At 38.6% G+C, this 15833-nt stretch overlaps 1 protein-coding gene across 7 annotated transcripts in view; it reads left to right on the forward strand.

The window, feature by feature from the left end:
* Nucleotides 1-15833, forward strand: part of CDH13 (cadherin 13) — a 497598-nt gene that overhangs the window by 434777 nt on the left and 46988 nt on the right. For all 7 annotated transcript variants that reach the window (XM_064160012.1, XM_064160008.1, XM_064160007.1 and 4 more), the window contains one exon: nt 561-814. In XM_064160012.1, the coding sequence (XP_064016082.1) occupies nt 561-814 (254 nt within the window). The remainder of the gene's footprint in view (nt 1-560; nt 815-15833) is intronic.

Below are 15833 nucleotides of genomic sequence, written 5' to 3' on the forward strand. Positions count from 1 at the left end.
CCTGTCTTTCTATGAAGATAATCCTATACCTCACACCTTAAAACCAAAACAAGAACAAAAGCAAAAGAAAAGCCCTGGTTGCAGTCTGTACCAGAATTTTCTCGGTTTGACTTCAGATGAGACATTTTCAATTCTGAAGACAAATGGCATTTATTTCCATTTTGGTGATTTTGATTTCAAGGTAGGAGTTCAGAAGACAGCCTTATGTTACTTATTGTGAATGGCTAAGTGTGACTGCTTTGTTTGCTAACTGCATATTACATCACAAATAAGCACGGATATATGAGGATTAAATTATAGGTATGAGCTACAGCAAAGAAATATGTATTTTTGCACAGAAGGAGATTTCCATCTCTCATTACATCCATTACATCATTCTCTTCAATGCACTTTATCACTACCATTGTGTCTGATGTTAAACTCTAAGTACCAGATGCGCTGGATGCTGCTGTCCCTTTCTGGCTAATTCTGTCTTCTGCAAGTATGACATGGGGTACAAGGGGAAAATGTGAACTACTGTATTTGCACCTTGCAGTCTGATTGTATGATATGCTTTACAGCCTTTAGACTATGAGATTTCGGCGTTTCACACACTGCTGATCAAAGTGGAAAATGAAGACCCGCTGATTCCAGACATAGCCTATGGCCCCAGTTCCACAGCGACTGTTCAGATCACTGTTGAGGATGTAAACGAAGGCCCAGTTTTCCACCCCAACCCGATGACAGTGACAAAACAGGAAAACGTCCCTATTGGCAGTGTTGTGTTAACAGTAAACGCCACTGATCCAGACACTTTGCAACACCAGACTATCAGGTGAGTGCTGTACTGTCTCATTTTCACTCACCAGAAAGTGAGCATGTCTTTTATGCCTCAGAATTTGCTTGTAAGTATAAGATTGCACTAAAGTTGTCTGGGCTCTGCATAATAAGGAGGGACAGTTGTTGGGGGTTTTGGGGTTTGGGTTGTTTTTTTCCTGTAATGAAGAGATTCAGTGTGATAAAAATGAATAACTGCATCAGACTGGGGTTGATAGTTTTCCAGACCATGAGATTACCGCAGTAGAACAATCGAGTGCTATGAGCAATAAGTTTTACATAGTTTTTCTTTATGAGTTTTACATAGTCTTTCAAAATTATTTTTAACCTGACTGTTTATTCTTTTTCCTTCATGAGAAAACATGTAAAAATTGGCAATGTTTATAAAAATAATTTATCTGGTTTACATATATCACAGTATCACCAAGGTTGGAAGAGACCTCACAGATCATCAAGTCCAACCCTTTACCACAGAGCTCAAGGCTAGACCATGGCACCAAGTGCCACATCCAACCTTGCCTTGAACTGCTCCAGGGCGTATAGTTTAAGTCAGCTTATGGTCATTTGTAATGTCTGTGAGGGTGATAATAACCATACATCTATCTGCACAGGCTGAAAAAAATGTTTCTCAGTGAAACACTGAAGCTGCAGTAAGCAAAGACTTGGCCTCGTCCAGACAGATGAAAGTAAATGGTTATTTCTGTGCTATGACAATATAATCCCAGACGTACCATGAGCAAAACTAGGCATTAAGTGGTGCCATTATCTTATATTTGGATACAGCTGGTCTTGTCTTCAGGTTTAAGATTTGCTGAAAATTGAAGATCAGCCACTTTCTCTCTAATATTAAAGTGGCTTCCAGGCAGTTTTTCTCAGCAGCTGAGAATTGCAGGTTAGGCACTACAACTAAAATCTGCATCTGTGGATTTTGTTCTTAGGAGTCTAATGTCCCCTAGATATTGTTCCTGTATATAAAAGGGCATAAATATCTTTGTGAGAATGGCTTCAAAGCTTTACCTGAATAATGTGCACTGTCAATAGATGTAGATTTCTCTACTATCACAGGGTTATTTAGCAGTGATTGGGAACTTCTTTAACAAGGTTTGACTTACGTCAAACGTCTTGAAGATGTGCTCTGTCAGTACCAAGTGTTGGTTATCTCGCCATTGCAAAGGGCAACCCTGAGAGCCTTGGATTCAAATGATGAGGGAATGAATTGAAGCAGGTGACTGCACAAATTAGAAGAAAGCAATACAAACATAATGTCAATCTGGGAAGTGGTGGAATGCTTCAGGAAAGGCTATTTGACTACTTGTACATTCTTTTGCTAAAATAACAGGAAAGCATAAAAGCATTTTTAAAAGATGCCTTTAACACTAGCAGTTGTTATTGAAACACATAGCTACTAGCAGTGCAGAAAGAAGACTGAAGTATACAAGAACAGCATCTGCAATTAAGAACAGTGTTAAATTGCATGTATAAAGGACAGAGTTCCTCACTGGTTTAATTCTGGCCAAAATATTTTCTCACAATATCCTGCAGGCAGGTGTGTGTTTAGAGACTTGGGTACAGGACCTTTACAGAAAATGAAGACCAAACAATGTGTTTCTCAGGCTATGCTGCTATAAATTATATCATGAGAATCCTTCCTGTGAACATATGGGTGAAAGAAAAGCTGAGTATGCACAATATGGGCTTGCTAAAAGAGATATTGCACTAAATATCGATGACCAAGAACAAGCGATGGTTTCTGTCTGAAGAAGCAATGAATGCCAGATTTATATTGTGTACTGTGTGAACAACATTGTCACCCCCAGCAAAGTATGTATCACTTTACCATGTGCAGATGGATACAAACAAAAAATCAAGGAATTGGTAACATTACTTTTCCTTTTTCCCAGCCTATAGCACTGAAACATGTCTAACTGCAGGACTGTTTTTAGGTAGTTTTCTATATAGAGCTTGTAGGAGGGGTTGAACTTTTATGAAATTCATGATCAGGACACCTAGTTACACTACTAGATATAACTTCATAAATGCATTTCAAGTACTATGAATAGTGTACGGAAACCATTTGTGCCATTGTCCACATCTAGATTGAATTTGTCCTTTGAACACTGCATATCTGAATCAGATTCAAATTACTTATCTCTTTGAAAAACGTGCCTTACTTTGTAGAAATTCCTAAAGACAGCTGTACTTTTGAAGCAATTTTCTTTCTTATTCTTCAGCTTGAAGTGTTTTTGCAGACGGAGAAAGAATTTAGTTTAAAAGCTCAAACAAGCTTGTAAAAATGTATTACACTGAAAAAAATATGACTCCTACTATTTGTACTACTCAAAAGCATGTACCTTCAGCTCTAGCTATTTGTCTGCACGTGATTAGCAGTGAACTTTCATGGTGTCAGCTCTTCTCTGATCCACTGACGTTAACATTTCAAAAAGACTCAAGGGAGAGGTAGAAACATTATCCTGGAAACAAGAACTGCATGCTCATATTGACCAGCTAAATAATGTAGGCATTAAGTTTAAACTTACTCTAAATTATACCTGCTTAAAACTAGGTTAACACTGAGTTTCTTAATATACCCAGATGTATGATTTCCTATGAAAAGTCTGCAGTGTGTATAGTGAGCTTTTGACTATGGATGTTGTAGAAAGGAGTACAGAAACAAGAGTTTTTTTCCTGAACACTTAACCTTTGGGTGGAAAATGATATTTGTTCTGGTGTGGTCACTCATAAAGAAAAGGAACCTGTTCCAGTTGGATCACATTTCTTAGAGCCACTTTGATTTTAAGTATTTAATTCCCTCTACAATTACCAGGTTTTTTAGAATTAAAAAGTGAAGGAAATCCAGCAGGCCTCATTTTAATTATAATCCAACAATTTATTAATAGAACAGTAATGAAGTTTCTGAAATTTGATTTCTTAATCAGGGATCATTGTTATTTTTGTGGCAGATTCAAGAGTTTAATTTTGGGTGCTTCTTTCCAACCTCTGAAATTTTAATCAGAAGTTTCAAGTGTACATGTCAATGAGAAGTTAAAGGCCAAATTTAATAACTTTTTCTACCTTGGGAAATTAAAAGAAGAATCTCACTCTCTGAAATCCATTATTAACAGTAGATCTTAATTAAACATAGTTACAGTCCTCAATATTTGCTTGCATGAAGGGATTGGTTTCAGTATTTCTCCCTTTTTTGGATTCCACAAGTTCAGGATATTCAGCAGTTATACTTTTAACTACGTGTAAGTAAGTTGTTTACTGCAGTGCATTTGTAAGTTTTAATTCAAACAACATTGTTGTTTCGTTTCATGGTTTATCATGGCAATATATTTTTATTACCTACTGTGCCCTTGGATTTTAAATTATTTATGTAAATATATTATTGCAGTATTTATTCTCTGTAAGCAATGTGACTCAGAAATAGCTTCACAAGAAAAGCTTTTATAGCTCTAAAGCATATCTAATTCATTACATAGAATTAAAATGCAGCATTTGAAGTAGTTGAGCTTAGAAATGGACCCCAAACTGCAGTGAGTTTCATGGGAATGAGAAAGACTGCCAAAAATATCTGAAGCACTATATGTAAATAAGAGAGATGGGTATGTCTGTGTGTAATTTTTTATTTTTAATCTGCACCTGAATCCAGATGACCCTGCACAGTCTAAGTGGCTTCTGTAGGGGAGCCTCAGCTGCAGAAATTTAAAAGCCAGGTTTTTTGCCACAAAGTTGACATCCTTTTATTTTATTCTGGTGCAGCTATATCACCATATCATTAGTATAGTAGAATTATACAAATATGAAACCAGTAAATCTCCATTTGTTTGAGATTAAACATTTCAGACTAGAATAGCCTGTGACAGATTCAGTTTCCCATCTGCCTGTTAATCCACAGCCAAGATGTTCAATGGCCACCACACTGCCAGTGTATTGGCTGTGTGTTTGATAGCTCTGCTAGTCTGGAAATGGGAGCAAAGTCATACTGATTGTGGTCAACATTTCCAAACAACAGTTACTGCTCTGTCTGAAAGGTGGGTGCACTCTATTTCTCTTTACATAAAATGTATCTTTCTATACTGCAAGCTCAATGTATGTATTAGTGAGACTTTATCCTTAAAGATCAGACCATGGGAAGGATAGTCTGAACCTAACAGGCACTGAATTAAGTGATGGGTTTTGTTCATTTGTCATTTCACCAAGAGCCACTGAATAGTGAACTGGCCATTAACTCTGAGAATGGGAACTTTTACTGCTGCCTCTTATTTTGATTTACTTTACATCAACTGCCTATGGAGTTGGTTGAATTTGGTGGAAATGTTCTAATCACTTACTAGTGGCAACCATGATCTGCATACTCTGTCAAAAACATGACTGCCAAAAATTCTGTAAAATAATGATCATGGAATCATAGCATGGACTGCGCTGGAAGGGACCTCCAAAAGTCATCTTGTCCAACACCCTCTACAGTAAGCAGGGACATCCTTAACTAGAAGATAAAGTTGCCCAGACCCCTGTTGAACCTCACCTTGAAGACCTCCAGAGATGGGGCCCAATCACCTCCCTGGTCAACTTCTTTCAGTATTCTCCTACTCTCATGGTAAAGAACTTGATGAAACTATACTGAGGTGAAATTTATGTTTCAGTTTGTTTCTTCCAAATCTTATGTACTTGAGAAAACAAAAGAGAATTCACTTAGGGGGGGTGTGTAAGTATGCAACTTTACTTCTGCAGCTTTTCCTTTCTGCCTTACAAGTAGTGAATTATGTAAGCCATGAATTGCAAAAATTCAGAAAGCCATTTTGTTTTCTGTTACCACTTTTTTTTCAGAGGTGCTCAACCCTCTCTGAACAAAGATGAGGCTTCAAATTGCATTCCTAACAAACACTTAGGAGATCAATTTTACATACTTTTTTTTGTTGCATGCTAAGCTTTTTTACTGTGGAGGTCAATAAAACATCTTTCTGCGGTATGCTACAGTCACTTACAGAAGTACTATATAATGAGAGAAGGATAGAAAGTCATAAAGAGTGAATGCTTATGAAGTAACACATTTAGTCGTTAAATATGTCTCCTAGAGACTGAAGGGCTTGTCTTTGACTCCTAACAACAGGAGATTTGTTTTCCTTGTGCAGGCAGAAATAGTGCTATTGTTATAAATGAATGGCTGAGGCATGCTCTCAGCATGCAGTGCTGGAGTTTTTCACTCCAAGTTACACTCAAGAGCATCTCAAGTTGGCTCTGCAGTTTTATTTATGGCTTGCCTGAATCCAGCCACTGGGAATTTGTAGTGCACCACTAGATCTGAAGTTGCTCTATATTGGACAGTACACATTGTTTTTCTTGTCCTTTCTCCCTTTAAAGTTAGAAAGAAAGATAGGTAGAGGGGCAAACTGCTTAAGGAAAAAAATATCCCTCTTTCTTACAAAATTTTGAACCACAGAAATACTACCTCTAGAGAGCTGAATCTACTGAGGTAGCCAGCAAGGGATGCTGGAAAGACAGAATCATTTCTGAAGGAAAGGACTTGGTCAGTTGCCTCATATCACTGGTAACTGCAGGTACTCAACTGTTAGCTCTACAGTAATCTACACAACAGTCTGCTTACTGGAAGCATTTTTCAATGTCTTAATACTGTCTATGTAGGTAGCCACTGAGAGATGCATCTGTTACTATCAAAATATTAATATCTGAAGGGGGGAAATGATGAAAAAAGTGTATTTTCTGTTGGGAATCCATTTTGGTCATTGTTTGACCAAATCGATTTCCACTTTTCATTTACTGAACAAAGTAAACACCCCTCTCTCCCTTACCCTGCTGGCCACACTTCTCTTGGTGGAGCCCAGGACATGGCTGCTGTCTGGGCTGCATGTGCACACTGCCAACTCATGTTGAGCTTTTCATCAACCCAGACCTTCAGGTCCTTTTCCTCAGTGCTGCTTTCCAGCCATTCACCACCCAGCCAGGTTCTGTGCTTGGGATTGCGCAAACTCAGGTGCAGGACCTTAAACTTGGCCTTGTTGAATTTCATGAGGGTGGCCTGGACCCACCTCTGCAGCCTGTCCAGGTCCCTCTGGATAGCATCTCTGCCCTCTAGCAAGTCAACCATGCCACACAGCTTGGTGTCATCTGCAAACTTGCTGAGGGTGCACTCGATTCCTCTGTCTGTAATACTGACAAAGATGTTAAAGAGCACTGGTGCCAGCATCCACCCCTGAGGGATGCCACTTGGCACTGGTCTCCAGGTGGACATTGTGCCATTGATCACCATTCTCCTCTCATACCCATGACTACACTGGTGTAAGGACAGTAATGGCTTAAGCATAAAATTTAGCCCCATTTTTTCTGTTCAGAAGGTGATTTGTAGCTGGCCAGCACTGTGTGGATGTATCACTGAGTTTGAATTAATGTGGAGGAAACAGCTGGTAAAAAAAGAAAGGTCTCTAGTGGCAACTACTGAGATGAGACTGAAGAAAATAAATGACTGGAGTAAAATCCCACTGCTGGGAGAATTAAACCATCTGCCAAATCTAGAAGCCAGGTCCCATAAAAGCTGTGGACAGCATCTAACTTTGACCATTTAGGAAAGCCACTTTCAACTCTGTCGGCTTCAATATTGGAACTATGCTATTACAGGACCTTCTTTTCCTCAGAGTAGTGAACAGATGTTGACAGTTTGCTTCCCAAAGTCTGTTATTCAATCCTTTTATTACACAGAGGCATTTCCTGGCTTGCTGAATTTACAGCCAACCTGTCACCACCTCTCTTTTAGCACCTTGGAGGGTCCCTGGGAGTTCTTGATTTCTCACTTGTTACTTGTGTTTCCCCTTGGGGTGAACACCTCTAAGTCTCCTTCGTGGTTTCTTTCTGTCCTCTTATTGATATTCTCTGTTCTGTGTTTAGGCAGATATCTCTGTGTTGAGGCTCCTGTCTCCTTGTCTGCTTTTGTACATCTTGATTTTTAGTGCTTAATGACAATTCCATCTCACCAGTTGGTGCTAAGCTTTTGCTTTGAAGAGAGATGGGGCAATTCCCATTCTTTCTTTGTCTTATCTGTGGCGATACCTTAGCTTACTGCTTGGTTCCTCCTAGTAGCTGCCGAAGTTTGGGGGAAATTATGTATACATAAACAGGTTGCTATAGCATCTATTTTTAACTTACCCTCTTCTCAGAGCAGAGAGCAGATTTTCACCCAGATTGAATGAAGCAGGTTTTCTTTCCTAGGGAGAAAAAAAAAAAGGTTAACTCCTCTCTCTTTGATTAGTCCCTGAAATAGCAGAAGTGTCTGAACTAAATTATTAAAGACTACCTAAAGCAGGAGTCCCAGTGATTCATAGTTTTGCAGGGAGCTCAGCTACATAAAGACACAGTTTATCACTCCTGACAACACTTGTCAAAAGATCATATTCCTAAAATTTTCCATCTTCTCTAGACTGTTGGCATAAAACATACTTAATGGGTTGATATTGAAACTGTAGATGATAGAATGGAGAATCTGTGTCTCCATGTAATCAAATAAACTATAGAAACCAATTTTGACTTTCCTTCATATTACCTTAAGAATCCCAAATTCTTGATTAATAAGGATGAATGTAACATCTAAGGGGAGTTTAATTAGACCCTCTGTCTTTATCCTGCATAACAATATTATGCCACATTATGATTTCAACCATGTCAGCACTCAGAATGAATGGCTGTGAACTGTGAAATTATAGGGCACATTTTTCATGTCACTGACTAAACAATATTGCAGATCTTCTTGAGAAATATAACAATAGGACATATCAGTCACAAGTTATGCTTTCACTGGAAGTCAGATCTTGACAATAACACACTTTGTCATTACCGTTCTCTTCTAGTTTCAGAAAAGGCTGGATTTTTGCCTGTGGAAGAAGCAAAGAATATCTTGATTATAATAAGTTAGCTATCAAGTTTAAGGATGCTCTATGAGAAGGCAAGTTGACAGGGCAGGGGTTGGGATGAATTTCAGTTAGTGTTTTAGAGGCTGAATTATTGAGTCCCACTCAGACAAGTTAGATCATGTGTGCACATCTGTACATAGCTCCTTCTTTCTGTGGTGCTTTAATAGAAATTTCTAGGACTAAAAATATGTAAGATTGTTACTTCAGTGACCAGTGTTAGATGAAGGCAAAAGCTGCAAAACCAAACACTCAAAAAAGGTTTTCTGTGAAGGCTGGTAGTGCTTCTAGGCCAGAATCCTGCCATCATGTGGAATTATATAATTAAGCCATTCTGGTCCTTCTTGTGGAGTTCAGCATTTCTGTCTTTAAAGCAGGTGACCTCAGAGCAGATGTTATCTGGCATTCACATCCTGACTCGAACAGGGAAACTCTGTAACTCTGGCACAGCTCTTTGCCCTCACTGAAGATAAGAGGTGCTATAATTTGCTGTCTCGAGAAGAAGGACAGAATAACCATGGGCACACTCAGTTCAGTGGCAAAATTCCTTTCAGAGCAGAAATTTTCTGAAATAATTAGAACTGTTGAATGTTTACAGCCACTGCTCCACTGCAGGACATCCCTGCTCTGTGCATTTCAAGTCACAAAGAACCCCATCTTCTTCCAGACTCACAGACATTATACTCAGAGTGGAATTTAAGTTCAGCAAAGAAATTGTCAGAAGGTTTAAGCACTCATTTTTACTAAATGGAACTCTGCAATGTTACTGTAATAGGAAAAAAGTCTTGTAGAGTTCAACTGGAATTTTTCTATTAACTTAGTAATAAGGATGCCAATTTCTGTAAAATAGTTTCTGAGTAAGAGTGAAATTATGCACTTTGTTAAGCGGCCGAAAGACTGCAGATTCATTTTTGGTTCAAATGTGAATTGCTAGGGACTGACTTCTTCCTAATTTTATAACCATTACACTCTAGGTAAATATGCCTACAGAGACGTGCACGCCTGCTCTGTGTATAGGCAGATAATTACTATCCATGTGATCACTTGGGGCAGCTCCACTGGGTAGTACTTAGCATAGCATTGCCTTGGAGACACTAGCCCATCTCACTCAGGTTCCACTGAACAGTCCAAACCCTGAAGAACTTTTACATTTACCTATTTTAATAGGCCTGTCAGAGTAACGTTTCTTCTCTTTCCCTTCAAATGAGAAATTTCCAATAGAATTCTACCTGCCTAAGGCCCAGCCTCTCCAGAGATCCAGCCCTGGGTCATTGGTAGTGTTTTATACATAGAAACTAAATGCAGCCAGAGAGTTTATCTGGTAATGTTTCAGGGCTAAGCCAAGACATTTTTATCCTAGGAGGACACAGGGTTTGCAGCTTCAAAATGGAGCACTTGAAATTAGCTTCTGGCCCTGGAAGTTCTAAGTTATCAACTAGTGTTTAAAACACATTTTAGAAGAGAAAGAAAACAACAGTGTCTCAGTTTTGTGTTATCTCTATGCCAGTTATGTTGTTAATTTGACTCACAGAAACTCTTACAGAGTTTAGGTTTTCCAATGCAAGGTAAAAAAAAAGAAGAAAAAGCCCATAATAGCTATAATCACTGCATAACTCTATCCTGACGAATGAGTCGTCCTTTGTGCAGCCAAGTGAGGGTTTTTTTCATTTCAGCTTCTGTCATTTTAGGAAAAAAAAACATCAGATACTTTTGATTTTATCATCATAGTATCATCAGGGTTGGAAGAGACCTCACAGATCATCGAGTCCAACCCTAAAGGTCTTGAGGCTTTCGTTTTTTTTCCTATCAAAATGAAATATTAACATTCATTCAGTGATGCTATGGACATGCATTGAAGGTGGCTGGCAAAATATTTGGATCCCTACTGTGAAGAGAAAAGTGTGTGAGAATAACTGCTGAACATCCAATGTAGAGATTAATGGCATAGAGTAACTAAGACATAACAGTTAATAAGAAATCTGGGAGAGAAGTAATTTACACAGCACTATACATTGACTGCACTGAATTCAATAGATACCAAATAGAAAATAAAACTATAACCAAATAGTAGAAAACTATTGGAAAAGTATTTACTGCATTGGTATCACACTGCAGTCAGTCCAGTAACTGTTCAGTACAGCAAATTAAGGTTAAAAAAGCAAATTTAATGCTTCCTTTTCCTGTCTTTTGGATACTTAATCCCATAACATGTAATGAAAGCTCTTTTTATGTCTTAAATTAGTACTTAAGAGGAGCTTTTTCCTCTAAGTTCTTCACATATTCCATCACTGGCCAGCAGATTTCTTAAATGACACACATTTGTCATGCTGCTTAATGTACATCTGAAAGGGGCTCGGTTATTATGATGATGAATGTGAAATAAAAATTGTGCTGCATAGAGTAGATTTGTTGTAGGTAGTATATCAGAGTGAACACTCAGATGCACATAAGTTACTAATCCTAACCAAAAAAAAATGCTTTCAACCCCCAAAGGAATATTACTGAGAAGTTTTCAGCATAAACTCACCTTTTAGCAAAAAGAGGATAATTTTGCCTGTAAAGAATATCCTTTAATTTTCTAATTTTCTGGGTTTTTTCATGGGTCATATATGTTACAATACTTAAAGAAGGGTCATTTTCCCAATCCTGCTCTACCTTCTGACATCCTTTTCAGAATCTCTGATAGAATTTAATTTCCCTTAGTAGTCTCTGTTAATATTTACACGCACAGGATCAAATTTGTTTTGCAGTAACATCAGCTAGAGAAGGGATATTACAATGTTTTTGTTCAGCAAGTGAAAAGTAGTATTTAAATTTTCTAACATCCCTTGAAAGCAGGGGCAGAAAGGGGCTAGGAGGAACTCAACACAGCAACCTGTAGCAAATGTAACAACCTAGACCTGATGACATTACAAATAAACCAAGTAAGACACCGTCGTACACAACCTTGAAAAGTGGCAAGGGCCAGGGAGGTGAGAGGGAAGTCCATGGGTTTTAAAGTGCATTTGGACAGCTTGAATGTCTGAAAATCTGGTTCAGAAAGATTAAAAAAGGTAAACCACTTTTCACTTGTCATGGTCATTAAAGGTGAGTTAGGCAAACAAAGGAAACTGGCCTAAAATAGAGGGCAAAATGTGACATGATAACCACACACTGCTCTAACTCCTGGGACAGAAAGCAGCTGCATGTTTTTCATATAGTTCAGTGTACTCAGTCAGATAAACCTGAGCTAGGAGATTGCCTGCTATTACAAAAAGAATAAAAGAGAATTAAGTTTCTCCTGTAAGAACTGAACGCATGAAGTGCAGGGTGTATTCAAAACCAGGTGGGGAAAAAAACCAAAGCACACACAACAAAACAAAAAATCCCAACTAAACAAAAAACTTAATTCGTGTTATTATTACCCTGGAATAAATGTGCCTTTTGCTTCATTTTTTTCAATATTACATACATTATACTCACTCGCTACACTGACTTTCTCACTTACCCTTTCCTTCTTTGTTATTGAGTCCTACAAGGTCGAAAAGTATTTTTACATGGTAGGTATTAATTCCCCTAGACTCCATAACTATACAAAAGAACTTAGAGGGTCTATTTTCTTACCATGAAGGCAGTTATTTTTAAACAAAGCTCAACTAAAGAACTAAAAGGAAAAACATCTTAATTGCTGTGATAATAATACCAAAGTGACACGTTTTATGGAATGAGTTGAGTCCTATTTCTATGGAAACAAAGTTATTAATTTGTTGGCTTTTCACTGATTTATTACATGCTATGAGAATTTCCAGTTCCTCCAGATAAATTTAGACCATTAATCAAACATTAGACAGCCTTGCCTATATTTTCACGTAGTCATTAACATGAAATTAACATTATCAAGTTCGTGTATTGTAATATGCAACTGAAAACAGTATCTGATTCTGAGCAATGGTAAGGATACATAAGGACCTCAATTTAACACAAGTTTTTACAGAGTGTCTATAATTCTCTAAAAGTAATGTCTGCACAGAGGGACTCACTCATCTGTGTGAGTAGTGCTCTTTGGGCAAATCTATCTGCATGTTGCACTGTGTGCATAAAATATGTTTTCATGAAGAAACATGAATTTAGAGGACATATAGGAAAATGTGGGCTACTAAAAAAAAATTTCAAGTTAATAAAAATCTCACTCTCCCCTTTAAAAATTCACATCTTATTTCCTGCTCTTCCACTGACCTTTACATTCAGCCTTTGTAAGAGATGCTTAGTAGATTAGATAAAGAACAAAGAATTAACCAACTCACCGATTGGCACCCAACTGTGACCAAAATCATTCTGATCTGAGTCTGTTTCATTGTAAAATATTTTGGCTGAGTTTGTAACTTCACATATCTCCACCCCAAAGGCAGCATTTAGGAAGACCATGTGAATGGCTTGAGAGACTTTCAGTCTTTATCTCTTCCTTCCAGTGTCAGTCATGTACCAGCAGAAACGTGATTTTCCAGCGCACTGCTGCTGTTTCTGTCAAGCTTTCTGGTTCCAGTGGTGGGCAGAGGTATTTTGTTGATTTAAAGCTGGCATCAATGTCATAGTGAGTAGAAGAGATGGGTTAGTGAAACCATCCAGTCTTGCTGATAAAGCTCTACCCACAAGCACCCATTGCAGAGGTACACTGGGAAAGGTGTGATTTGTATACCCAGGTCTGTGTGTATGCAAGCCCTGAGACAGGGCTGGTGGCAACCTGCTAGTTCAGTGATGGCAGGTGGGGCTGAGAGGTGATGCTACAGACTGCTGTGAGTGTGCACAGCTCTCCCTGCTCAACAAATCCTCCCTAAGAGATGTCAGTTCTTAATTTAGTTATTATTGTGAAGTGGTAGTGGGAAATACACTTCTGGGGAACAGCTTCACATTCAGCACAGACCACAGATAATGGCTCAGTGCTCTAACAGGAGGAAAAAACAAGATCCAAGCCAGGTTTTTTGCCTGGATTTGGTCCAGCTTAACTCCCAGGATTGGTTTTTTCCTTTAACTTTCATGAAGTCTGAATTCCAACATGGATCTCTGCCACTCAGGATTGTGTCTGTCAAATACCGGAAAACATACTCGTATAGGATTAGCAACCAATGTCTCACCAAATTAAGTTTGCAGAGAAAGAACCCTACACCAGCAGTGTATTTTGCATTATCACACACACATGCAATTTAAAAAGAGCTGGGAGGACAGTGTTGTGATGGGGAAAGAAGGAACGAGTGGGAATGGGCCTGTTTTTCCTGCCAAGCCCCTAACTGCAACCTGCCAAGAAATCAGAGGGTTTTGTAAGTCAGCAGAACATTATTGCTCTCCTATCATCTCCTGTGTTATGGCCCTCGCCTTAGAAATAGCTGAATCTTACAAATATGTCCTGTGCAAGATCAGCCAACTCAGGAACGCCCTAGCTCTGTCAGCACAGGAAACTGGTTCGATTGCTTTTTTGGCAGTATCAGCTTCTTCACAGATTTTCTTTCTGAATTGCTACTTATTGCACAGTCAATTTATTGTGTGCTAAATTTTGTACTTAGGCTGCTCTCCTTTTTTTTTTGTCTTTTGTTGCTAAGCTAAGAAAAAGGTAGTGAAGATATTTATGCTGGTTCATCACACTAATCATGCTTCTATGGAAATTGTTTTGGCTGAAATACCTGATACAGCCAAAGGAGCCTTGTTGCATTTGTTTTCCTGAAGGAAAGTCTCATGGAATCAGTACAACGTCTCAAGTAACTGGCTGAAATATTTGGCCTTTATAATGACATTTTTGTTTCACAGGGTTACTTATGAATAAGAAAACTGCCACATAGTCAATGTGATACCTTTTCATAGTCACTAGGTCTGTCCTTTACTGCAATTACCATGGCTAATACTTCACATCCCTTTTTAAGAGATGAGTATTTCTCACTTCGTCCATGACAGGCACTCTTCCTCTTGCTTGGCAGTACTTGAAACCTTTATCTTTTTTGGTTTGACTTGACAGACTGAGCAGATATTTCCTTCGTGGCACCTCTTTTAGAGCTGTAAGTGATGCTGTCAGGTGGTTTCAAGGTAGAGCTTTGTATGTCTGGAATTTATTTTCTTTAAAAAGTCTACTTTGTTAATATTTTTACCTTTTTGTGGCCATGGTTCATATTTCCGTGGTAAAACAGATTTCACTGAGATTCCAAGTTTTCAGTATCCATCTGTCCAGTGATGTTTAGAATCTCTTTCAACTATTTTAACAACTCAGGAGATTCTTTTATTTGGAATTGCACTGGTTTTGCCAATGTATACTTCCTGGCTTCTGATGCAGTTCATCTGCCACACCTGGCCACACCTTTCCCAAATAAAAATTACTGTCTTTAAAAAAGGAAAACACTGACAAAAGCATCATTTTCGCCTTGAGGATCATAACTTCATCTTCTGCTGTCAGTAGTTTTTCTCTTTCAAATTTCAGTGCAGTTTCCCCACATAAATCAAGGGAGCGTTTCAATTTCAATTCAAATTAAATTCATAGTTTCAGCAGTCTTAGCATTTTCTCCAGCACTGAAGAGGTAAAAATTATCACATGCAATAAGGGGTAAGATAGAGGAAAGTCATGCTATTAACGATTCTGAACACCTTGGGGATAGGCAGAAGATGTAATCCCAGAGATCCCACACATGTTCAGGTTTAGACACTCTTCTTTCCATTTCTGTCACTTCACTTCCCAAAGAACACCTGTAATTAATGGGAAAAGTTGTGCATGTCTAGTATCAAAGGAAGCCATTTTACTAAATCTGTGAGAACCAATTCATAAAATGCCCCCCTTGGTATTGCTTCCTCATCTGGCAAAGAGGAGAAGAGCCTGTGGTAGTTCTGGACTTCATTTTGAAATATTTTCAGAGTGATAAGGAATTGTTCCCCATCTCTGGGATAACCTGATCTCAATGTCTTTTAGATTTATATCACACAGTATCACAGTATCACCAAGGTTGGAAGAGACCTCACAGATCATCAAGTCCAACCCTTTACCACAGAGCTCAAGGCTAGACCATGGCACCAAGTGCCACATCCAATCCTGCCTTGAACAGCCCCAGGGATGGCGACTCCACCACCTCCCCGGGCAGCCCATTC

This window comes from Pogoniulus pusillus, chromosome 20 (genome assembly GCF_015220805.1).
Source record: "Pogoniulus pusillus isolate bPogPus1 chromosome 20, bPogPus1.pri, whole genome shotgun sequence".
Lineage (NCBI taxonomy): Eukaryota > Metazoa > Chordata > Aves > Piciformes > Lybiidae > Pogoniulus > Pogoniulus pusillus.